General features: G+C 39.8%; 2 protein-coding genes across 3 annotated transcripts in view; one reads left to right on the forward strand and one right to left on the reverse strand.

Annotated features, from left to right (window-relative positions):
- LOC144017871 (FERM domain-containing protein 5-like) overlaps positions 1-7,419 on the reverse strand; it is a 37,177-nt gene extending 29,758 nt beyond the window's left edge. Inside the window, exon 1 of the mRNA XM_077519831.1 lies at positions 7,241-7,419. Coding sequence (XP_077375957.1) covers positions 7,241-7,342 — 102 coding nt within the window. The 5' untranslated portion in view covers positions 7,343-7,419. The remainder of the gene's footprint in view (positions 1-7,240) is intronic.
- A 2,008-nt stretch (positions 7,420-9,427) lies between these two features.
- On the forward strand, positions 9,428-24,984 carry alpk3b (alpha-kinase 3b). Of its 2 annotated transcripts, none has more exons than XM_077519833.1 (14): positions 9,428-9,576; positions 13,528-13,724; positions 14,609-14,730; positions 15,433-15,550; positions 15,886-16,747; positions 18,760-21,565; positions 22,138-22,285; positions 22,373-22,500; positions 22,587-22,622; positions 22,695-22,969; positions 23,044-23,132; positions 23,768-23,985; positions 24,080-24,128; positions 24,207-24,984. In XM_077519833.1, the coding sequence occupies exons 2-14, from the start codon at positions 13,603-13,605 to the stop codon at positions 24,502-24,504; spliced, it is 5,271 nt and encodes a 1,756-aa protein (XP_077375959.1). In that variant the 5' UTR covers positions 9,428-9,576; positions 13,528-13,602; the 3' UTR covers positions 24,505-24,984. The 2 variants fall into 2 exon arrangements, with proteins under 2 accessions (XP_077375959.1, XP_077375958.1); XM_077519832.1 differs by having other exon boundaries at positions 9,452-13,437.
- Positions 24,985-26,074: the final 1,090 nt, after the last annotated feature.

Here is a 26,074-nt window from a genome sequence, read left to right on the forward strand (position 1 = left end):
GCCTTATCACACTTTTCGAGAAGAGTCTCGCCTCTAAAGACCACTCGTCCCGTCGACCTCTGACCTCCACTGTCAGCCAAAATGTCGGTATTGCACGCTTGGACTGGAAATAGTCGGGAGACATTCATTATTTGAACACACGCAGAAGAAAACGGTAAGTGGCTACTCTGAAAACAATTTTCAAAGACTATACTAATAATGCACTTGTGTTAAACTTATATACTAATTAAGTTATTTACAGTTTTGTACGTTCTATAAGAGCAGTCTGCCGCTACTTGGCCGCATAGCATCCAAAGCGAAAGCTATTAAAGCTGTTTTTCTCAGCTATGTTTATTAACTATAAACGGTCATCTCAACATAACAAAATCGTTTGACTGAGGAGAAGTGTTATTTTTGTCTTTGGGGCCAGGTAACAGTTGGAAAAGTATGTCCCTTTATTGAAAATGTGAAGTAATTATATATTCACTGCATTTATATTTATATTTTAATTTTATTATTTATTTGTGGGAATGTTGACGTATTCCCACATATGTTATTGTGATTTTTATTCTCCACACTTTTTTGCCATGTAACAAGTCCCACATAATACTTCTGATTTACACTGTTCAAATTTCAACTTGCTTAAAAAATTCACGCCTCCCGGGGTATATATCGTCTGATTCCACTTTACGTACAGTTTTCGCACAATTTAACGTTAAATATAAACTTTTCCCCATTCATTTTCAATGGCGTCGACATTGAACTATTTGTAAGTGTCATTTTCCACGCCCACTTCCATACACATAACTTATCATCATTACCAGGTGTTTAATACTGCTCATTGACACAGTTGGTAAAGTGCATTGTCCAGTAACCATGAGGTTATCATTTCATAATTTTCTCTCAATTGACTTCATAAGCATTTCACATGCATTCAAATCTTAGCATTCAGCTATTAGCATTCAGCTTTCAGCATTCCCACACAATTTATCCAGAAATTGCACTAAGTCCATCCATCCATCCATCCATCCATTTTCTGAGCCACTTTTCCACACAAAGGTCGCAGGGGTGCTGGAGCCTATCCCAGCAGGCTTCAGGCAGTAGGCGTGGTACACACTGAACTGGTTGCCAGCCAATTGCAGGGCAATATTTATTTATATTCACTGCAATTATATTCAATGCAGTGATAAATGAGAATTGAGAAAATGGCTAAATTATTTCATCATTAATTCATGTCTGGATATTGTTGTAATTTCTTTGTGGCCTTATGTAGATGCGTCATCATTGGAGAAGATGCGCTGCAGGAAGAAGAAAAGCAGTTTGTCAAGGACTGGATCAGCGACGAAGATGAAAAGGAAGAAATCTTGCAGTTGTTCAAGTTTTTCTTTCATGATAGGGAAGACTTGTAAAAATACAGCTGCACTACATTAAAAATGTAAAAAGACACATTTACCACATTTCCAATTGTGTTATTGCTGTTTGAAATAAAGCATATTTTTTTTAATCACTTGGAGCAGACAGTGCAGAATTTGTGGTTATTTAGGAAATTGAAATGAAAAATCATCCCCCTCATTCATAATTTTAGGTTGCAAAAGGTAAAAAATGACCATACCATGTGTTTATTAAACTATATTTACATTTACAGAAGTTTTGACATAATTATCAAAGTATAGTAGACGTTATGACATTTCTGTTGCTAATGATTTTTTGGGGGAAATGTGACCCCTTATTTTGGCGTGTTTTATTAACACGCAGAAGCCAGCAAGAAATTTTATTTTGAAGTAATTATTTCCAGGCTGACGTCGAGGTCTGCAGCCAGACTCTCTCGGCCCTCTCAAGTCAAGCGAGTGCATACTGGAGGATACAATTTTCTTGTGAGGCGAATTCCCTTGCTGGGGAAAAAGCACCAGTGCATTTCCTAGAGGTGAAAGGTTGCATTTGGAATAGCAGCAACACATCAGCGGAAGGCAAATGAGCATCCATTTTCAGACTCGAACCATCATCACACAAATGGAACTGCTCCCGTATTGAACATTCAGCAGGGTGATTTAGTGCCACTTTAAAGCAGAATCTCATTATGCCTTCCCAAATATGACAGGAATATGACCTCATGTTTAACAAAGAAACCCTCCATGATTCAGTGCAAAGAAATGTGCCAGAGAAACAAGTTTCCAACAGGAAATCGTCGAAATAGAGATATGAGTTAACATGTTAAAAATCATTATGTGTACTTTGCGTAAAATGATGCATCAAGGAGCAGTAATATACTTCGGAACAAATCCAAACAGCATGACTGCGTTCATCCGAATGTGCTGTCGTCTCGCTGAGATTTGGATTGGACACTAGTCCTCGCCTGACTCTGGATGGATGGATTTAGAAGCAAGTTTATGCTAAATTTAGGCATTATCATTAATTTAGTGCCGAGGTGAAGGCAGCTCGGGCAAAAGGAGCAGACTCTTACATGTGTACTATGAACATCCCCAAAAAATATCCTACTATAATAGAAGGAGGATGTTGAAAAACATCAACAGTTCATCCAGATATTGCACACTACTATATAAGCTGCAAAAATTGAAATTTTAAAGACATGGGCTTCCGTTTTTACTCACGAAAATGCACTTTATAAATTTAGGATGTATAGCCACGAATTCCTTCTCAATCGACACCTCTGGGCTTCTTGTTAATGTGTGGTGGTGATTTTTTCCTAACCCTGGCCTGTATTTTTCCAGTTTGTGTTTGTTTTGTCAACAGCGGGACATTTCTGTGGACGGACAGTTGTTTAACCCTCCAGCCAATCGCAGAACGGGGGGGGGGGGGGGGGGGGGGGGTGTCACTCACTGTTACCAGACAGGGCCGGGCGAATTTGTCGGCTGCATTACGTCACTCCCGCGGCAACTTGACAGCACGCACGGATTTTTTTTTTTCCTTTCACTCAAGCTTGTGTGAGTGAGTGCGTGTGTCAAGTTGCCACGGGAGTGACGTCATGCAGCCGACAAATTCGCTCGGCCCCGTCTGGTGACAGTGAGTGACACGCCCCCCGCTCTGCGATTGGCTGGAGGGTTAAACAACTGTCTGTCCACAGAAATGTCCCGCTGTTGACAAAACAAACACAAAATGGCAAAATACAGGCTGGGAGGGTGGAGGTTTAGGAAAAAATCACCACCACACATTAACAGAAAGCCCAGAGTTGACGATTGAGAAGGAATTTGTGACTATACATCCTGTATTTATAAAGTGCATTTTCCTGAGTGAAAAAGGAAGACTGCCTTTAAAGTAATTTCCCTTCAACCTGTCTCCAATTTGTACTTGACAGTAGAAAATAAAGAAAATCTCTTTCTTGCCAGGCTTGATGCAGATCTGATGCAGTGCCAGGTGCCTCTTAAAACCAATGCGTAATTCATTTCCGCGTTAATGTTATTCTACCATCAGTTTAGCCATGCATGGCGAGAATAACAAATGACTGACATTCCATTAAACAAACACCCACAGTGGGGAAAAGAGCTGAGCTCGCTAGTTTTAACTATATATCTGCCCTTTTGAAAAAATGTTAACTTTAATGTGCATTTTTTTCACATCTAACAGTGCTGTTTGTATTAAACCTTTATTAAATCACATAAGCATTTTTTTTTATTTTTTTTTGTGGTCAAACCCAAATATCAACATGGGATGAGGCAAAATTGTGGAGTGATCGCATGCCAGAATCATAATTAAATAAATTGTCTCCATGTAACATAAGATCATATTTAATTCATTATTCATCTTTACTTCCCTCAGTAGGTGCTGCTGTTTTGTTTAACAACAAAGTTCGAATGGTCTCAGCAGTAAAAATGTGAGAGATTTTTTTTATTAAATTTTTTTATTTCATTCTTTAATAAAAAGAAATGAAAGGGGACAGAAAGAAGTGCAACTTATGGTATCTGCCTCTGATCAACACACACACAAAAAAAGATCAACACAAAATAAATGACAGCAAGCAGTCAAGATGCTTTCAATATAACAATTAAATTAAATAATACAACAATATTACTGGTATTACAATTACTTGATGTTTGTCATAGTGTTGGCTCCCTATAATGGTATGTAAAATATTCACTTTCTACTGCCTAAGTATAGTTCAGTTGCATTTAACGTTTAACTTCAATTAAAAAAAATAAAAAATAAAAATAAAAAATAGCTAACCTTTCAGAAGTGTTTGTTATTGAACTGTTGATTGTTAAACATCCATTGAGGACATTTTTTTTTAATTTAACGTTTATGTACAATAAACTCAGAACAGTTTTTGCATGTTCTTATATTCAAGCACAACATTAATGTTAAATTTGCATAACATTACATACTAAATGTATTTTTTTAGGAATATATAATATAATCTTGTTTTTGATAAACACTTAGACCTACTACGGTACGTGTAGAGAGAGAAGTATTTTTTTTTTTTTTAGGGGGCACAAGGTGTAAAATGTTGCATTTGGTGTCTTTTTGGCATTTCACCACATTATGCTCTTCCATCAGTGAAGGTTAAATTTGTCATAATTCCCCACTGAGAAGAAGCCTGCATATCCCATGTGTGCGCTAATTGAACTAATTGGGCCACAGTTGACACATTTCATTCAGGGCCGCATCTCCGAGGTGTGCAGCAGACGTCGCATTCAATCAGAAAGGCCAAAATGTGTTAACATTTCTTTAAACTGACCCATGCTATGAAATGTGACTAAATGCAGCCTTTGTAAACAACTGTTTGGTAACGTTATGAAGCCCACTGTGTAAAATGATGCCTTTTTCTATTATTTCCCACGATGGGAATAACTGAATATGCACAGAGAAATTAAATATTTCTTCCCTGCTGTGCTCTGTTGGTCAAAGTGTTGAATCAGCCAATTTTCATTTCCAAACTTAGCATCTTGATTGGGTGAAAGAGCCTCTAAGTGCTAGTTTTAATCCAAATGGTTCTTGTCAAGCGTTGTATACCAAAAGAAGCTATTATTGGAGACGTTTCATTGAAGGCAATCATTTCCCTCACACTTGTTGATAAATTGAGTACTGAGAAGAGCGAAAAAAAATAAAATAAATCAAGGTGATTTCAGCCTTCCACGAATCCCAATAGTAAAAAGCACTTGAAGTTGTAACTTGTCAGCGGTTGAAAGCCTTTGCCGTCACGTTAGATCGCCGCGGTCTTCGTGTGCTGTCATCATCTCGGATTCAGCACAGCAGCGGAATCCCTAAGCAAACGAGGAAGCTCCAAACACATCCACCAAGAGGGCGCACTTAAGTCACGTGACTTTCAATACACAGCAGCAGATAACAAACTCTAATAACTTCTCCTCACTGCTCTGCATCGTTGCCACACGTCTCGCATCCATTCACGTCAAAACGCTATTGATTTTCTCTTATGCGTCAAGCGCAAGGAGGATGCTTTAAACTAAGCCTGAGTAAGTGCGTAGGATTCAGTAAGCGCCGTTATTTGGTGCTAACAGAACGTAAAAGCCTCTTCAGAAACACTTTAAAGGAATATTTGACTCATTGAGACATTTTCACCAGTAAAAAGTTAACATTTTGTCTATAATTAATGTGGTAAAAATTATTATCTTTTAATGTACAATTAGTACCTTTAAAAAGTAATTTTTTAACTTGCTGTTGACTGATGATGACATCTGTGCTGAGGAAGTAACGGCCAATCATGGCTTACCTGTTTTCTGGGTTTGGTCACTAAACTGAGCCATGATTGGTCGTTACCTACTTCCTCAGCACAGGTGATGTCATCTTCAGTCGACGGCAAGTAGAAAAATTAGTTTTTAAAGGTAAAAATTGTCCATGAAAAAAATAATAATTAAGTTATCAAATTCATTCTGGGCAAAATATTCACTTTTTACTGCTGAAAATGTCTCAATGAGTCAAGTATTCCTTTAAGCAAGGGTCACAAACCTTTTTGAAATTGAGCACTTCTTGGATATGAAATCACGCCAAGGGCTACCAGTTTGATACACCCTTTACAAATAGCAACTTTGATCAAATTAACCTTTCATTACGTGTTATTATTAAATTTAAATAACACTCCAAGCATTGTTGATGTGACCATCGGCATCAATTGCCATCAATCACATTTTTTATGGGAATAGTTTTGGCCAACTGATTGATCATAAACTGTGTAAGTAAAAATAATGAACTAATTTACTATGGCCAACAGATGGCAACATTGGATGTATCTTGGATGATCTCATCGTGTGTCACAACAATGACTGTATTTACATTCAGTCAGTAGTCATGTTAAGGTTAAAATTCCAGTTTGTCACGTTAAATAGAGAAAATATGACATTTTGACGTGCAAATGATGCATGCACATTAAATACGACTGCTCTTGCTACTACTAAATAGTGTGCAATTAGTTTGTAAAGTTTGTCAAATATAAAATTGTTACACTGGTGACACATTATAAATAGCCTATACACTATTTTACCATCAATAGCACATTGTCATTGTTGTAATTAGCGTCACTGTTGCGCATGAAATATGACCTCTCGCAAAAGAGGGTTTAGCTTTTTATTTTTATTCATTTATTTATTTATTTATTTAATATTTATATCCAAATTTGTTGATTTGGGTGAAACCAACCCATATTTTACTACTGATTACTAATAAATAAATAAATAAATAAAGAGTAAAAAAAAAAAACTTTTTTGTGAGAGTTTAGTCTTTCAATGAGTAGTTTCTGTGTTTAGAAAATACAATAGGTTAGTCTGTGAGTCTTCGGAGATCAGTCATGCTCATTTGCAGTGCGGGACGTCATGTGACATGCCAAAATTAAAGTGACCAAATACATCTCACTGAGCCAGTGATGATCAACTGCAATCACATTGCATCAACAAAACTCATCTTTGGGGAGGGCGATTGTGTTACTCTCAAAATCGATTTATATAACCAACACACAAACACACGGAAAGGCAATACCCATGCATGATAATCCCATTCATAAAAAAATAACAGCCTGCATGTTTTATCCCCGTGAGCTGCACTGACATGCTACTGAAATTTTATTGCATGTGATTTTCAGCTTTGCCCGTGGCCAACATTGCTGCAGAATTGGTGATGGGATGTCCAACACCAGTGATGTCATTGCCCACCATCCTTGGACCCCGATCATCCTCTGACTGACTGTCTGACAAACCACCTCACCCCCCAAAAATAAAACCACATTCAAGTCAATAAAATGCGTCAAGTGGTGGCCATGCCTTGTTGACATAAAGGACGTGTTGCTGCGTGCGCTGACCTGGATGGTGCAAGTGTACTCGGAGTCGTCCAGCAGCCTCACGGTGCAGTTGCACTCCCGATCCAGACTCCGGATGCTGCTGCTCATCAGTCTGCTCAGCATCTTCCCAGCGGTCTGCGAACCGGACCGGGGAGGACGACGCGAGGCGCATGCATGCGAGTTAACGAGGCGCCCGACACCTGCTCGTCGGCGGAGGCGGCCGTGAGCTACGCCGCAGATGGAGCATCTCCGACTGGCTGAGGAGCACCGGAGATTGGAGGTATACTGGCTGGCTGCTCAGTGGTCCACGTTCAAGTGTCAGTCACCCCCTCCCTCCTTCTTTCTCTCTCTTTTTTTTTTTTTTTTTTAACCACACCTTCCCCCTCCACACCGCGGCGCGATTGAATGGTGCCTTTGCAGCCGCCAATCACGGAGTTTCTCTCACAGTCGTGACTGAAAGCCACAAGTATGCCACTAATAGCAGTAACTCTAATAATGCCATTACATTACGTCTTGCAATTGTGCTGGAATGCACAAATCAATCACGCACTTTTGTTGAACATGGCACGTTTCATTCAAATAGAATACTTTTGTCACTCCCGACATTTCACATGCACACATTTGTATTCATCATTTTTTGCCACACATTTCACTTAATGCCGCTTGTAACGCAAGCCATTTCAGGTTTGTGGTGTCTCCGTTTGAACACTAGGGGGCAGTAAAAGGCGCAACTAAACATAAAACTGGTCCAATACCTTAAATCTATAGTACGCTACAGTTCTTGTTCGTTGGAATATTGTGTAAAGGGGAATAAAGATTTCTAGTTAATAGTGTGCTATTTTATGTCTGTTTATAGGTCTATTTTGGTTTTGCAGTAATTGGAGCACCTTATATTAAAACAAAAACGAAAAAAAAATGTCTGGAATTGGAAACTATCACTCTAAAAATAATTTATTTACGGATGCCCCTTTTTCAAGGTTTCTTAATTTTCACCTGATGTCCCCCCCCCCCCCTTTCTCTCTTGTAATTAAGAATAATATCAGGGATTTCGTTCATATTTGTGGGTGTTTGTGAAGCCCTTTGAGACTCATTTGTGATTAAAGGATATAAGTTTGACGTGACTGTACCGTGTAGGTCAGGTCGAGGGTAATTTCACGTGTGTTACCTGGACTGTGGCGACATCTAGTGGCCGTTGGGTGCATCGCAATTGTTACGCGTGCGGCCTGCTGACTCAGAAACTTTTAAAAGATTCTCAAAAATACCACTAGATGACACTGTAACTCTACTGTGTTAACTCAAATCTCGGGAGGATAATTTACACTAACCCAACTATCCATCAAGAAAACAACAACAACTGGAAATAACATACTAATAAGTTGATACATCTTTCCAACCATACGGCCATATTACGTACAATTTATTACGCCTTGATCTGCCTGACTGTAGAGTTATCAAATTCTACTCGCAAAACAATAAATGCAAGTGTGGTTTTTAAATACTAAATGTTAAGAGGACATTTTATAAAGTATCCATTTCACGTGACTTGCTGTAGGCCTATAAATTACATCACAGTTACTCAGGGGCTCAGGTGACCCATCACGACTCACCTGTTTTCTGAAGCTGAGCTGTGATTGGTTGAACGTGATTGGTCGAACTTAAATGCATAAAAAGAGGAACATTGTTTGGTGTCTCTGCCTCACAGTCACAGATTTTTTTTTGACTATTGGCTTACTCACGTTGGGGCAAGTGAAGCCTCCAGCGGCCATCTTATGTTGCCACTCACTCCGGCCACCTAGCTTGTGTACATTGATTCCTCCATGGCATTTTCACACCATTTTCTGCCTCTACTGCGAAAATGCTACCATGTATGACAGGTATATTGTATTGCTCATTGGTAAAAAAAAAAAAAAAAAAAAAAAAAAAATGCTCATATTATCCAGAGTTTAATGAGTCTAGAGATCAGGAAAGCACAGTGGTGACTTTCATTGATTTTTTGGAAAGGGCTTATTGGCTGTAAAATGAGGTACAAGCCTATAACAAGTTGTACTAGTGTCAGAAAGGTAGGCGCAATGGTGTAGAACCTTACTGCTTTATTTAACTCCAATGACGCAATCACTGAGTGTGCCTACATCCCCCGTGTGTGTGTGTGTGTGTGGGGGGGGGGGGGGGGGGGGGGGGGGGGGGGGGGTCTGTGTTTGCCAGCTGTCCCAGCAAGTCAAGTGTTCTCCCGTTGCCGCTTCCTTGGACCTGACACTGGTGTGAATATCCAGCAGATGATGTCACAGCCTTGACGGATGCACAAAGCTGAGCTCGGTTTCCATAGAGACGCATCAAACAACCAAACAGTGTGTGTGCATGTGAGTGCTCCCCCTTCCTCTTTTTTCCTTTTCCCGTTTATCTGCGTCGACACCTCACAATTTCAAACATTCGGGAGCGTGGCTCAGAAACAGGCCGCTTCAGTGGGACAGCGTGTCCACGACCAGCTGTTGTTTCAGAGAATAGTGGACCCCACTGCTTGCTCATCACCGTCGCTCACTGGGGGGGATGTAAGACACCATTATTTTAAAGCAGGAGCTTATTGACTCTCCTTCAAGTGTACGAATGCATTTGCAGACATGCACTGTCTCAGTTTAAGTTGCACGAGCAGAGTGAGTCAGTCCAACAACAGAGATAAATTTGGTCGTTTCATTGTACAGAAAAATGAAGCCACGCTGACGTCCATTCTGTCCGATGCGTTAAGGTCAAAAGAGTTTAGTTTGCTGGAGGCTGTCATTTGATATGTCCTGTTAGCGTGCCGTTGCTTTTTGCTTCATTGTGTTGTTGACGTACGTCATGTGAATAAAATTAATACAGATCTGGAAAACACTCCTCAAGGCCTTTAATATGAGGTATGACTTGATGTGGTTTATTCTGAATGGATTTTCAACCTTTTTACAAGTGACATATTTGAGCAGTTCTGGTGAGCAGCTACCTCCAAGACTGAATGTCCACCTTGTTTGGATTTAATCGAATTAAAACTGTGGCAAAGTTTAGGTTTAGTATGACTGATATTGCTGTGAACTTTGTGACTTCTGAGTCTGATGATATCTTTCATTAACTCATTTGCTCCCCAAAACGTATAAATATGTTCTATTTTAAATATTACCAAGGTCCCAAAGACGTATTTATACGTTTTTTTAATGCTAGAGCATACAGAAGGCTTTGATGTACCTCTGAACTGAAGATGACGCTTGAAGCAATTGTAGTTATTACTAACATGGCCAGCAGGTGGCAGCAGAGTATAAGAGATCAAGCAGGGCCATGTTGCAAACAAGCTCTTTTCCCCATTGTTTTAAACAGATTTGTGAATAATCATGAAACTTAGCTATTTTCTAATGCTAATTGCTGCAAAACGGGAACATATAGAAATACACTTTTTTTCCTGATGAAAGAAGAGACTCTAATCTTTCTTTTGGTGGATTCCATGTTTTTATAGCAATATAACACAATATTCTGTGGGCCTTACAAAATGAGTCAAAATCCAGTAATACAGAGAGCGAAGGAGGTTGCTTCAGTGAATATGGCTGGCAGTGACTGAGTTAATTAAGAACGCATTTTTTGTGTAATTCTATCGTCATACTGTATAAGAGTGTATTGAAAATATAATAGCAGCTCTCGAAAGCTCATCAAGGCCTTTAATATGACGTATGACTCGATCTGATTTGTTGAAAGTTCATTTTTGACTTTGTTACTAGTGACGAGTTGACAAAAGAAAAACACACCCCTCTGTAATTTTCTAATCCTATTAGAATTTATTGACAATATAATAGCAGATCTGAAAAGGCTCATCAAGGGGTTTAATATGAGATATGACTCCATGATGTTTGTTTGAAGTATTATTATTATTATTTTTTTTACCTTAGTAAACCATGAGGGCCATCCAAAAAGCAACTTTTCGATACATTTTGGGTGACATTATATTGTGCAGGTGCCTTTACCTCCTGAAGTGCACGATTGGCATCGAATTTGTCGAGATATTTTGACCTTTGTGCACATCCCAAACAACAGTCCCTGGAAACGTGGTCTTGTCTGTCATCCCCCAGCTATAAATCTGCTCCACTAATCCACAGTAGGATTTGGTGGAGGCTATACATAGTTCATCATGAGGCAACAACCGTGTAATATAGGAATTGTGACTTCATACAATTTCTGTTTTGACAGATAGGACTGTATTAAGAGAACCATTGAAAAAATATATTTACCTGGAGAGTCGCTATTAACTGTGACATTAAAACACGCTGTAGCCAGTTTACTCATTTATTCCTTTGCATTTGAAAATTTCTTTCACAATGATGTCAACACAGCATCCAATCAGATTGCTTAGATTGCTCATGTCATTCCTTTGTTGCTCACAGCCACAAGGGGGCCTATTTGTATAGGCACCTTAACCCTAACCCTTAAGATCATGTATCATATGGTATAATAACCAGTTTTAACTTCTTTTTTTTTATGAGTAAACATCAGCAAATGTCTGGTTGGTGGGGTAGATTGTGGTCCTCTCTGGTTGTTTATAAAGGGGGGGGTGTCACATTACATCTGTAATGTTTCCACACTCTGGGGCTTTGATCCATCAGTACACACCCTGTCCGAAATATCCCGACCATGATGAGGTAACTGCGTTCACAAAATAAAGTGGCAGCTGTTTGCTGCAGTGCAGACTACTCTTATTAGTCATTATTATAATATCACTTATTATATTTTGGTAGGAAGGTTTTGTCCAGAAAAATACTTCTAATTTGTGTTAATTCAGCATAAGTGAATTCCCATAAGCGCACTGGCTATACGTGTTGCAATTATTATTTTAGAATAGTCATATTTATATGCATGTCAAATCTTGTGAGCAGTTCAATGAATAATTGTTGGCCCACAAGAAATGTGACCGTGGTAACAAGAGAGACGTTTACATGGATATCGTCCGACATCATTTAGTGTGCGTGTGTGTGTGTCAAGATGAGAAGCATGCAGTCATTAGTGAGTTGTGTCCTTGTAGGGCCGTTCTATTTCGACTGGTTTTCCTTCGGGAGCCAAAATGATTGTCAGTGGACAATGAAGCCTTCTCGACGTCCCTGCTCACCATCATCAAAATCCATACCATCCAAACCAATAACTAACAGAAAGTTCAGTTCATGTTGTGTAAAATCTGGTCCAGTCAAATAGCAATTACATAAAAATAAAAATAAAAATCTTTATAAACTATTTTTTTATTTGTTATTTACCTTTTTAATAAGAAACAAATGTTAAAGGGGAATACAAGTTTAAAAAAAAAAAAAAAAGCCTTTACAATAATATGCCATCACTAATCTAAGTAGGGCATTCTGATTAATATTACACTCGTGAAATATAAATGAAGCAGCAAAATCCAGCTGTTTTTATCCATCTCAGGTGGCAGCCATTTTGCCACTTGCTGTCGACTGAAAATGACATCACAGTGCCTAAGGGCTCAATTGACAAGCGTCACATGACCAAACTCAGCAAACAGGTTAGCCATGATTGGTTGTTATTTGACGTATTTTAATCTATAAACAATAAAAATTGAAAATACATATTTTTGATATGTTTTAATGACAACGGAAAAATAAATACATTTGTGTACAAATAAACTTTTATTCTTATATATTTCTAATTCTGAGTTGCCTCTGTATAATATAATAGATATAATAATGTTTGTATTGTAATTAATAATAGGGCAAAATTGTACCCCTTGAATTCAATTAAACTTTTTACCGTTTCACTACATTCACAATAATGATGTAACAGTAAAATACAGTAACAGTAAAATAGGCTATTTGCAGAACTGGCCACAACAGATCAACTGGCACCATTCATTTTAAGCTACCAAATAAACAAAAATTGTTCTGTTTTAGGAGCTAGCAAATATGACTTGGAATGACTTTGACTTGACTTGCAACCTTCAATCAATATTTCCTCTTCTGCAGTGTATCTTTAGTGTCGACATGCTGTTTGGCTGCCCGATGCATCCTATTGTATACAATGGTGTGCAGGCAGGTTGGGTGGGGGGGGGGGGGCAGTGTGATGCACTCGAGTGCCTATTTGAGGGCCCACTAAAAATAGTGCAGCAGCAGCCAACGTGTACGCATGCTCTTGTTTGATTGGAAATCACAGAGCCTCAAGTCAGAGCTGCGGGGCATCTGTCAAAGCGGGACGTGACCTCTTCCACGGTCAGTGTACTGCATTAAGGATACGGAACATATCATTGATTTTATCTTGAGATCATGTTTGACCTCAGCATGTTTGTTATTCCTTTGCAGCTGCCATCGATAGGAGCTTGAAGGAATTTAAGAAAGTTTTTTTTTTTGGAGGGGAGAACTTTTGTGCACATTCAAATGGGTTCACGGCGGACAATGTCACGCTCCCAATCGGCCAATGGAAGATCCGGCAACGGGATCACTGGCAATAGCCGGCCTGGAGGCTGCAGCTACATCTCCAACGTCAGGCCAGAGAACAGGTACAGTGATCATGTGACACTTTAGAGTGACTGTTTCGCATATTAGAGCCCACGTCGTACACCAGTGTTACATCCGGTTCAGATTCGGAACATTTATCCCCGCGGGGACATCAAGACATTTCACATGATAGGGACCGGACGCAGTACTCAAGTGATTAACTAAGAACATGAAAACTATATTGAAGCAAAAAACAGTTGTGCTTGTAAGATTATATACCCTAAGTGTATATAAACCTATGAGCACAACTGTACATGTACAAAAGCTAAACGAAAGCTATTATTATTTATTATATTTTATTTTTTTTCAATATTTTCAAATACAACTGTGTTTTTCATTTGACCTTATCATTCTTCACTAAGAGAGAAAATAAAATGTAGAGACAATGTGGATATAATTTGATCCCTCCCTGAATTTGTAATTTGGCTCATTCAAGGAAAAATGCTTGCTAAACAATCCCCTACATTAAAGTTCTAAAAGGTTTTGAGTGTTATTGAGTGAAATAAATATTTGATATCCCCAAGAAAAAGCATAGGATTATTATTTAGCGCAGAAATTCTTATTGTATAGTTTTTGCGCTGAATATAAATATGAAGAGACCACGTCGTTCATTTATGACAATTAGCGGTAGTATTTCCTGTGCAATGACTCATTGCTTAATCAAACAGCAACATCAAGTGGTGCCGAGAGGCCAAAGGATATGCGCACATTATATCCTTTAAAAGTTGCGTGTGATGGGCTGTGAACGACATTGACCCCAACATTATGGAGGATAACACCAGACACATCACATTTATTTGCATGCGTGAGTGCACAGCTAATAACTTTAGCATTTGCTTTCAACTGTATTTTATTTCATTGTGTTGAATGTTTCCTCTGTGCCCAGGAGCACACTGTGCAGCGTGATAGCACAACTGACACAGGAAACGCAGCCCGCCTTCGTGACCACTCTCAAGTCCAAAGCTGTTTCAGAGAGCTGCAACGTCAAGTTCTTCTGTGTGGTGACTGGTAAGCATCGCCGTTTATTCGCCACGATTTGACATGATATCCCAACTAAGTTGGGAGAACAACACGTGCATGGGTAGCATATTGAATCAGTAAATAATAACTGTAAAGGTTGTGTTATAAATCTTTGACAAATTGTAGAGCAATTCAATACAATATACTCTTGTAAAAACCTTTTTGAGGGTAACAGTTTTGATATTATACTAACGGTACCGTTCATGTACTGTTTGTAGCTGCATCGTACCTGAACAATTTTCTTTGCTGTGTTAACATCGTTGCCCTAAATGTCAATAATTTATATTTTAGTTGTTCTAACTTAGATGACAGTTTAAACCCCCCAAAATAAAAGCTAGTTCTTTAGTGTGCATTATGTTAAAAATACAATATTTTATAAAGAAATTATTATTGTCTCTATATTTTAATCGCCTGAAAAGTATTTGTACGCGTATTAGAATGACTGAAAGTTAAACTATGTGGGTTTTTTTTGTTTGTTTGTTTGTTTTTAAATTTCAGAGACATTCTAAATAAAGTTGATGTAGCATAAAGAAAGAGTGAATAGCAAAAATCGAATGCTGGAACATTATTTTTGATTTGTTATAATTAATGAGAAAAAATTATTAAACATTATGACTCAATGTGTTATCATTAGTAGCGTAGTATTTCAAATGTTTGATTTTTTTTTTTTTTTACTCTTGTGTGTTTCAGGTTATCCTATTCCTCAACTTACTTGGTATAAAGATGATAAACAGTTGGACAGATTCTGTGGACTTCCTAAATATGAAATATTTCGCAACGGGCAAACTCATTCCCTGCACATCTACAAGTATGTATACTGAATGCTATGGCATATACATTGAAGTATTTAAGGAGAAGTAAAATTAAAAAAAAATAATAATAACCTTTACAATACTATGTTTTATGAGTCTGAGTCTAGTCTGAAATTGATAAAAACGGGTAGATTTTGCTGCTTAATGCATATTCCACAAACACAATATTAATCAGAATAGTGGAGCCACATAAACGTATTATTTTTGCTTGACTTCCATTTTGAAAAATACATGAACAACAATGACATCAGTAATATGTTTAGTTTATCTGAATTAAGCCCCGTGTCCGACTTAAATATCGTCAAAAAGTTGATTGGTCTTCTCCTCGCAGCTGTACTGTGGAGGACGCCGCCATCTACCAGGTATCGGCCAGCAACAACAAAGGCATCGTGTCGTGCTCCGGAGTTCTGGAGGTGGGCGGAATGAACGAGTTCAAGATCCACCAGCGCTACTTTGCCATGCTGAAGCAGAAACGGGAGGGCCGAGGCAAAGAGACCGACGGCAAGGAGAACCAGGAGCCCATTCGCACCATCAGCCCCGAACGCTCACAGAGGAAACGGCGCTCCACCATGGAGACCTTCCCGAGCACGCCCAACTCCATGGAGGATGAGGTCACTGAGGAGTTAAATCGATCTGTTTGTGAGGTTTCAAAGGTGGAACCAGCAGAGGAACCGGTGGAGGAGAATCCGGCTCACTTGACTAAAACTTGTGTGAAAACAAATAACGAAAATGGAATCATGTCTGGCGTTGACAAGACTCCCTTTGTCAAGAAAAAGATCAAAATTTGCCCCAAGGGTGAGAGGACGCCTGAGGAGATGAGAGAGGCCAACTCAGAGGAGCTCATGGAAGTTGAGAGCTGCAGAAACATAGCAGAACGTCAAAACAGAGCGCCTTATGGAAAACTGTTAAGGAGCAAAAGTTCCGAGGCGCTTCGCTCTCCAGAAGGTGCGAGGAAAGACAAGGAAAGTGTTTTTAAACGTGAGGAGAAAGTGTCAGAGAAGAATCCTCGCACGCCCTCCAGACTTCAAAATGCACCCCAACAGCTCTCAGGCCGACACGTGCCGCACGCGGCTGACCCTGGATCAGTGGATGTGATCCACCAGAACAGGAACGCTTTACCCGAGAAGACCTCAAATCAGCCGCCACAAAAGGAAACAAAAGCAAAGCAAAGGAATCCATCCACGCAGAGTGAGGTGAGCTTTTTTTTTCTTTTCTTTCCCCTCCCATGAGCTCATGGGGGCATCGTGCCAGCCAACACAAGCAACCTGCTCCTATTTATGGCAGCAACAATGTCAGTGCATTGCAGTGCCAGTGGAGCTGCGTGATGCATTCTTGTGGGCTGCAAAACTTGAAATAAACACAGGACAAAAAGAAACATTACTAGACCAATGTGACTAACAACAGCAACACAGAAAGAAACCAAGGAATTAATGCTGCATTTGTGGAAAGTGGGAAGTTGGACTTTTCCGACTACGTACCAGGAAGTGTGTACGGTAACGCCTACTTGAACTCGGAACAACAGAACCCGAACAACAAACAATGTATTAGAATCAGCTATTTTTGTTGTTTACATATGCCTCAAACACTTTGAGGTCAGAACTGAAACGTTCTGTCTGGGATAAATCAGACTTCCTACCTTCCTCGAATGCAGCATAAATAAATACAAGCAACCTCAGAGGCAACAAGGTACAGCTGGACAAGACGAGTGGCTGGAGGGAGGGAGCTGATTGGTTGACACAACACACATGGTTGATGAGAACGGGTGGAAACAAACGTCATGACTAAACGAGACACTGACAAAACATAAATATTAAATCTAATCCAAACCAAGTAAACAAAAACATACATCATGACAATAACAACCTTGATTATAATTAAACTAAAAGTCAAAGGTTATAACTTAGGAGTTACTCTTACAACTGTTTTTTTAATTTGAGGCCATACGGTATATAATACATTGCAATTATCTGTCAAATGTCTTTGCCTCTTTATGAACACTTATGAGAGATTATGAACACTTATTAGAGAGAAGGGCTATTTGCAATTGTGTGCACGGTTACTGACATCAGTGAGACAAGACGCAGCTCAACTGAAGTGCCTCTCCAAATGATTGACATTCCATTGTAACCACACGTCAACGACTCAAAGCAAAATGTGAATAGGCTTGAACTTTTCAAGATTAGATAGAGGGGAAGGAGATAAAACATGCACATAATATTATGGATCATTTAAAACAAATACTTGTTTCATAATACAGTTGAGCAATCAAACGAAATGTTTTTAAATGCTTTTGAAGTCAGTTTTTGCAGCATTAAATGAGCAAAGTGAACATTATTAGCCTTGCTTATCTCATCTATTGTGGAATGTCATGTGACTCAGGGAACCTCTCTTGCTAATTATAAAGGGGGTACAGCTCATACTCAGACGTGATATGGATTTGACACTGTCTCGACCACAAATCAGAGAGCTGATACACTGAACTTATCACCCTTTGCAGGAACATGTTTGAAATGTTGCACGTGCAATATGTTTTGTAACAATGGATCTGAATATTTACTCGGTCAATGCTATGACACAAAACTTCTGGTCTTTTGCCACTAACACCAAAACCAAGCTAATAGATACCGAAGTTACATTTGTGGACCATCTTCACTTTCTCCTCTTACTTTGGCAGCAATAGAATCCAACTGTTGAGCCTATTCTAAATCAGACTGTATTTCCATTTCAGTGTTTACATAAGGTGCTCCTGTCACTAGGTCATATGTGGCCTCTAGAAACACGGTTGGGTGCAAAAGATTACAAGTGTAATGATAGTCTTGGTACAATAGTTGAAATCTGAGAATTGTGATTCAAAAAATGAGATTATATTCTTCATAAATATATATTAATCACTACAGACAAACACAAAATACACGTAATGACCATTGTCTTACAGCACATCTGAATAGACATCACAGAACGGCTTGCATCTTGAAATCCTAGAAATAAATACATTGTGATTTGCAATTGAGCGAAACAAACAGCACCAGGCACTCATGACAACACACGTCACATGAGTGTCTGAGAGCTTATAGTATCTATAGTTGGTTCCACTGTTGCTGTTGTTGGAATTAAATTTTATGGTTTACCATGTTTGCACAGCCAGGGATAAAGTATCATTAGTATCATTTACAGTTGGAAACATTTGCTTGAATTGTCTCCCAAGGTTACACAGGCTCCCACATGGATGAGTGGGAATAATGCACCTGTCAACCCGGAGCCTCCACCTGACCGACGTTTGGCAGCAGCAGATGCACGACCACAGCGGAAAACCCCACCAAATGGCGCTGCTACAACAGAGGATGCCCGGCGCCATTTGGTCACACCTGGTGTCAAATCACCACAACACAGACAGCATCATTCCAAGGGATTCAGAGAAAGCCACACTGTCCCGCAAAAATCGCAACCTCTTACATTTGCGAACCAACAAAGCCAAGCTGATTTAGTGGTAAAATGTGTTGCAGGGATAGAAGGACAAGGTTATAAGAAGGTAGATGCTAATGATGTTAACAGGCTGGTGGCGCCAAAAGAAAAAAATGTTAAAGTTGTGACTGACACCACTGCTTCACCAAAGATTCAACAACCAAACAACAAAGTAGCTAAAGTCACTAATTCCATGCTTGTGTCTAATAAGGATAATAAAGTGTCTACTTTAAAATCCAACTCGGAATTACAGTCTGATAAACAGACTAAAGTTGAAACTGCTGGGGCAGACAAAAAAACTCCCAGTTTACATGAGCAGCAATCCAAAGACGTTCAAGAAATCACCAAACCTGTGACCAGAGTCGTATCTGTTGCAGAACTTATGAGAGCCCAAATAAGGGCTCTTGACTCAGCAGTAACCAGTCCTGCTAAAGACATCACTTCAGACTTAGTAACACATCCCACTGCTGCAGACAAATATCAAAACCTTAGAATTGATAAAGGTAAATATATAGATCATGGGATAAAGACAGAACCTCATATCATACCAAATTATAGCGTCAATAGCACCACTCCAAAGCAACATGCACAAAAAAGCCATCTGGGAAAGGATAAGATTTCTCCAAAGGATCCTAATGTGTGTCCTTCATCTGCAGTTAATTCCCTCAGCATACAATGCCATCAAGATGGTACAGCCTTTTCTAATGCAGGTTCTTCAAATAACTCCTGTTCTGATCCAGTGAATCCTAAGGCGATTGTAACTCAAGGGAGAAAGGCAGTACCTGATAGCATACCTAAAAATAGAGTTGATCGAACCTCTCCAAAAGAAAATCTTGTGAAGGAACGTAATGAAGATCCTAGCCTTTGTCCTTCATCTGTCATTGATCCCCTTAGCATAGAAGTCAATCAAGATGTCACAGACATTCCCAATGCTGGTTCTTTAAAGAACTACTCTTCTGCTCCAGTGAAGCCTAAAGCGGTAGAAACTCAGCCGAGGAAGTCAGCACCTGATAGCATGCCTAAGACACGTGTCGATCGAACCTCTCCAAAGAAAAATCTAGTGAAGGAACCTAATCACGATCCTAACCTTCAGCCTTCATCTGCCATTGATCCCCTTAGCATAGAAGTCAATCAAGATGTCACAGACATTCCCAATGCTGGTTCTTTAAAGAACTACTCTTCTGCTCCAGTGAAGCCTAAAGCGGTAGAAACTCAGCCGAGGAAGTCAGTACCTGATAGCATGCCTAAGACACGTGTCGATCGAACCTCTCCAAAGAAAAATCTAGTGAAGGAACCTAATCACGATCCTAACCTTCAGCCTTCATCTGTCATTGATCCCCTTAGCATAGAAATTAATCAAGATGTCACAGACATTCCCAATGCTGGTTCTTTAGAGAACATCTCTTCTGTTACAGTGAAGCCTAAAGAGGTAGAAACTCAACCGAGGAAGTCAGCAGCTGATAGCATGCCTAAGACACGTGTCGATCGAGCCTCTCCAAAGAAAAATCTACTGAAGGAACCTAATCACGATCCTAACCTTCAGCCTTCATCTGTCATTGATCCCCTTAGCATAGAAGTTACTCAAGATGTCACAGACATTCCCAATGCTGGTCCTTTAAAGAATTGCTCTTCTGTTCCAGTGAAGCCTAAAGAGGTAGAAACTCAGCAGAGGAAGTCAGTGCCTGACAGCATACCTAATAATTCTGTTGATCAAACCTCTCCAAAGGAACATCTTGTAAAACAAATTCATTCAGGAAAGAGTCGTACTTTTCAGGAAGATCCTAGTCCCCGTCCTTCATCTGCTGTTGATCTCCTCAGCATAGAATGCAATCAAGATGTTGCTGCCATTCCCCATGCAAATTCTTCAAAAACCTACCCTTCTATTCCCATAAACCCTAAGGAGGAAGCAACTCAAAGACCCACATCAAGAATCAAAAGTGGTCAGATTCAAGGCAAAAACATGGGACTTGTGGAGAACTTCATCCCAGATATTAAATTTGACACTGAAATTCAACAGGGAACTACGGGAAATCCTTCCCAAACACTGTTCACAGAGCAGAGTCCAGCTAGTGCAGATACACTGGAAAACTGCCTTCATATCCAAGGGATGATTGAAGACATTCAAGGGAGCGATTTCTTCCCTAATCCAAATACTGAAGCCAGTCCATTATTGCAGACAGGAGATTGTGATTCTTTACCTACTCCTGCTACTCCACAAGAATTAGCCTCAGGGGCCCGTCGTAAGATCCTTTCTTCCAAGGACAAGCCAGAGGAAACCAATTTACTACCTGAACACCAACCTGTGAAGCGAGAGGTTTCTCCACCTGACAGCATGCTTAACTCCAGTCCGGTGTCAATCATATCATCTCCAGACTCTTCTCAACATTCACCTCATCTTCTCCAGCCCAGCGATGATAGATCTTCTCTTGTAGAAAAGAGATCGCCGACCCTGGAGAGAAAAAAGCCCGCTGTGACAAAAGCATCGAGCCAACTGCCCAATGAGGACAGCCAAAGTGAGAAAACTGAGGACAGATGGGACCCATGTAAAGGTAAGGGTAATCCAAGGTATAGTAGCTTCTTAGTCTACTATCCGTGTTGAACTGTAGTCACTAAAAAGATTGTGTCCGTTCTTTCGGGCTGGAGTGATTCTGACAATAAGCAAACTGAAGGGTGGCCAATGTGTCTGGTACTGCCTTCTTTATGTGTCATGACTCGTTTTTGAGAGACAATGGGGTGGTAGTCGTTTAGACAGATTTTTGTGTTTTTCTGATGGTGGTGAACTACAGTGGTAGATTTGAAACAGGATGACAATCAGGCTAAAGATGTCTATAAACACCTTCGCCATCTCTGATGAGCAGACTTTCACAACTCAGCCAGGGATGCTTTCAGCTTTTCGGGGGTTAGTCCTCAGAACTTTGCAGACCTCAGATGATGATAAAAATTAAAACCACAGGATATCATCACTCTGTTCTTCTCCCTCTTCAGTTATTTTGGTGCTGTTTTCCAGCAAATTATCAACTGGCAAAATTTTGCGATAGTATCATAAGTTACTCTGTGATTAGATTATCACCCCAACTACAGATGCAAACGTGATCCTCATGGTCACGTCTCTTCATTTTAGCTCCTCAAGTCATCCGTAAGATCCGCAGTGAACGCTTCTCAGATTCCTCGGGACACCTTAAACTGTGGTGCCAGTTCTTCAACGTTCTCACCGACTCGACCATCACTTGGTACAGAAATCAATTGGAGATTGCCCGGATTCCAAAAAGGTATATTCTTAGAATGTAAAATTATTTAAAAAAATTTACATATATATAAATGAATATTGATTCTCTGTATTTCTACTTGTCTCTCAGTGCGGCCGATGAAAGCCAGGTTAATTTGGCTGTCGTTCAAGCATCAAGCAAAGACTCTGGTGTTTACAAATGTACTATCACAAATGACTACGGGAGTGACTCAACTGACTTCCTGCTAGGTCCAGAGAGTATGTAGTTAGTGGCACATCACTATTTTATGTGAGCTTTTAGCTGTGACAATACTAAATTTGTTCCCTCTCCCAATATGTTTCAGTCTTGGCTGGGATTTCTCTCCGTGAAGACCATGGTGGTAAGATCAGATGTTAACATTTAATACAGCCAACGTTGGAAGCATTTCCAAGTATTTTGTTCTGTCATCAAGTTGGGGAGGAGATCGAAATGGCGCCCCTAGTGTTCAGTAAAGGCGTGGCTGACAGTGGCATCTGGGGCAGCAAGTTGTTTGGTCGTGTGATGGTGCACAAATCCTGTATCGGCGAAGGTTGTACCCACAAAGTCTGGAGAGCGAAAGTCATCTATGGCCTGGAGCCTGTTTTTGAATCTGGTCATACGTGCATCATCAAAGCACAACGCCACATCGCTTATGGCGGCAAGGAGGAACACTGCCTCACAGACAGGAACATGGATTTAGTCAAGCAGGTATATCTCTCTTCTGAATGGATAGTTTGATGTAATTAATTCCAACCTTATATTTTCCATTGTTTTGAATGCAGGACTGTAAGATTCAGAATCTGGCTCGTGAGTACTGCAAAATCTTCTCTGCAGAGACAAGAGTTATCGAGAACTTCGGGACTCCTCTCGAGTGAGTTTGACTAGAGGCTCTCCATAAATGCTTAAGTTTTGGCACTGTGAGCTAGTGGTTTGCACGTCTGCCCCATAGTTTTAATATCGCTGCATTGGCTCACCGTATGTTTCAGGGTTTATTTAAAGGTGCTTTTAATAAACGTCTTAACGGCCTTGGGCCAACTTATTTACCTGACCTGCTTTTACCGTGGGGCGACATGGCTCAGTGGTTGCCTCCCATCCATGAGGTTGTGGGTTCGATCCTCACCCCTGGTGACCATGTCAAAGTGTTTCCTGGGTGTCTTTCCTCACTTGGTTTCTCTGTGCCCCACCATGTTTTTTTTTTAATTATTATTATGAATGTCTCATTGTTTAGCACCTTGATTTGCATTCTAATGTATGAAAGGTGCTATGTAAATCATGATTGATTGATTGATTGATTGATTGACTTGATTGATTGATTGATTGATTGATTGATTGATTGATTGATTGATTGATTGATTGATTGATTGATTGATTGAGAAGAAGGGTAAAAAATAAGTGCCATATCCGAACGAAGAGAGCCACACAGCTTGGTGGAAATGCTCGTTATAGTTTGCTTATTACCTATGCTTTGCTGTGCCATTGAATTAACATGAATCCTTAACAAACCAGGTTCATCCCTGTCTACTTGATGTACCGGCCAGCAAACACCATCCCCTATGCCACGGTGGAGGCTGACCTGGCTGGAGTCTATCAGAAATATGTCGTGATGGACAATACGGGGAGGATCGAGATGAGAAGCTCCTCCGAGGTGGGGCTCAAGTGTTGCGCTCTGCAGCACTGGATCTTTCAATGGACCAACGGAAATCTGCTCATCACACGGCTCGAAGGTAAACTTTGATTTTTCACTCCCCAAATACATTTGACCTCAAACAGTTGCACAATTGTGAATTGTAGAAAAATAAACTACTGTGCTGTTTTTAGGGGTTGATACAAAGATCACCAACATTGGAATTACAGTCAAATATACAGGGTTAGTATATTAGTGTGTTTAAATGATTTTACAGCTAATTTATCTCAGACTCATCATATTTTGCTGTTGTTGCTTCAGACATCAAGGTCTCCAAATGGAAGGCAAGACTCAAATCTTAGAGGCATTTGTCTCGCAGCACCAGTGTAACTACTTCTGCGGTCTGCTAGGCCTGAGGTCCCTCAAGCTTTTGGACTCTCTGATGGCACCAGCAAAGCCCAAAGGCTCCAGGAGCCCGTTACTGCAGCGCAAGAGTCAGGCTGCTGGCTCCTGCAGCCCACAGGCTGGCCGGAGAGCCGGCGGCAGCCCCCGAACGCCCAGGAAGGCTGAGCAAGACGCCATAAAGAGCCTGAAGGCAGCTGTTGAAGTCTCATTGTGAAGCCGTACAACTCATTAATTGACTAGACACCATTCCGTGTCTGAAGACTTTATTGATGGATGTTATAATGATGAACAATTAGTAGTACTAGCAGTAGCACCTTCTCTCGTAACTTCACTGCAGTGAAAATGTCTCACCAACTCTTCTTGTCATTTCTACAATGACAGGATATATTTTAAAAATACTTAGCCAGTTGGCGCAAATTGCTTGTTATACTGGCTTCCGTTTTATTGAGTCAGTTACTGATTGGCTTTCATTTTTTTCCACGTGATAACCACGGCTCGTCTTCTGTGGATGAAAAGAACATGTATAAATATTGATGATGTTAAGAATATTTAACATAAAGTCAACTTTTGTACAGCGAGAGGCCAACTAAGCGCAAATGGAAACATTGTGTGGTCATGTGACGCAGATGTACAGTGACAAATACTCATTGTATATTAAACACATCATCGTAAATGTGATGTAAAATAAAACAAAGCTGTGAGAGGTTTTGAGAGTGCGTGTCATGTGTTTTAAGTAAAGACATTAGCATATTGTGGATTCATTCATTATCATCTTGTCAGAAAATTTAGGGAAAGAAAGTGAATCTTCCGGTCCTTAAGTTTGTCTTAACACATCTTGGCCTAGTTTTTTACTTAGTAATCATTGTTCCTCATGATTTGTGGGAGAGCTAACTTGAAAATAATATTGCTGTAGCCTATCCCAGCTGATTTCAGATAAAAGGTGGGCTACACCAGTGCAGTGTCTGGTCACCAGCCAGTCAGAAGGTAACCATTGACTAGTAAACAAAGTCCAACTGCTGAATAAAGTAGAGTTGAATTTGCAACAAACTACATTAATGTCATACCTAATGCAGAAATACTAAGTAAATATGTACACATACATTCAATTTTCTCAAGTGCTGGCAAGATGACACAAAAAAAAGTACATAAAATACAATTGTATACTATTTGTCAAGAATTTCTGACGGAATCCAACAATCATATGCCCGAGGTAGAGCTTTATTTCAATCACAAATTTGGTGCTAATCCAAATAGAGTTAAATATATATATACATCAATTAATGTGAAGAAAAAGTGTGATGTCATGTTAAGTGGAAGAGCTGAGACATATGCAGATCAGGAATATAGTAGTGAGTCCGAATGAGATAGTTTGCACATTGGGATCTAGACGATAAAACTGCACCAACATTATGCCAGTAAAGCGCCCTGGCTAAATTTGGAAATTGGCGTGTTGGGCCCAATGTGTGTGTTTGTTTACCAAGCAAAAGGCTAACCTCATCATGATAATCACTTGTGATTTGTTGGTCATTAGTGAGTCAACCTTTATGTAAGAGACCACTGAATGTTATGTTGACCAAAAAAAAAAGTTAACTTGTTATTTTTGATGATGTCCAGCCGTACGAGAGTCACATCCTTTAACGTTAAACACAATAAAGACTTATATTTGGCACGTCAACAAGTTTTTCTTAGGTCTTTTATTCATACTTTAACTGTTATCTTGTGTCTAACTGTCTAGTATAACTGGACTTGTGTATGAATGGATATGTGACTGATACCGGATAAGA

Source organism: Festucalex cinctus, chromosome 4 (genome assembly GCF_051991245.1).
Source record: "Festucalex cinctus isolate MCC-2025b chromosome 4, RoL_Fcin_1.0, whole genome shotgun sequence".
In the NCBI taxonomy this organism is placed as follows: Eukaryota; Metazoa; Chordata; class Actinopteri; order Syngnathiformes; family Syngnathidae; genus Festucalex; species Festucalex cinctus.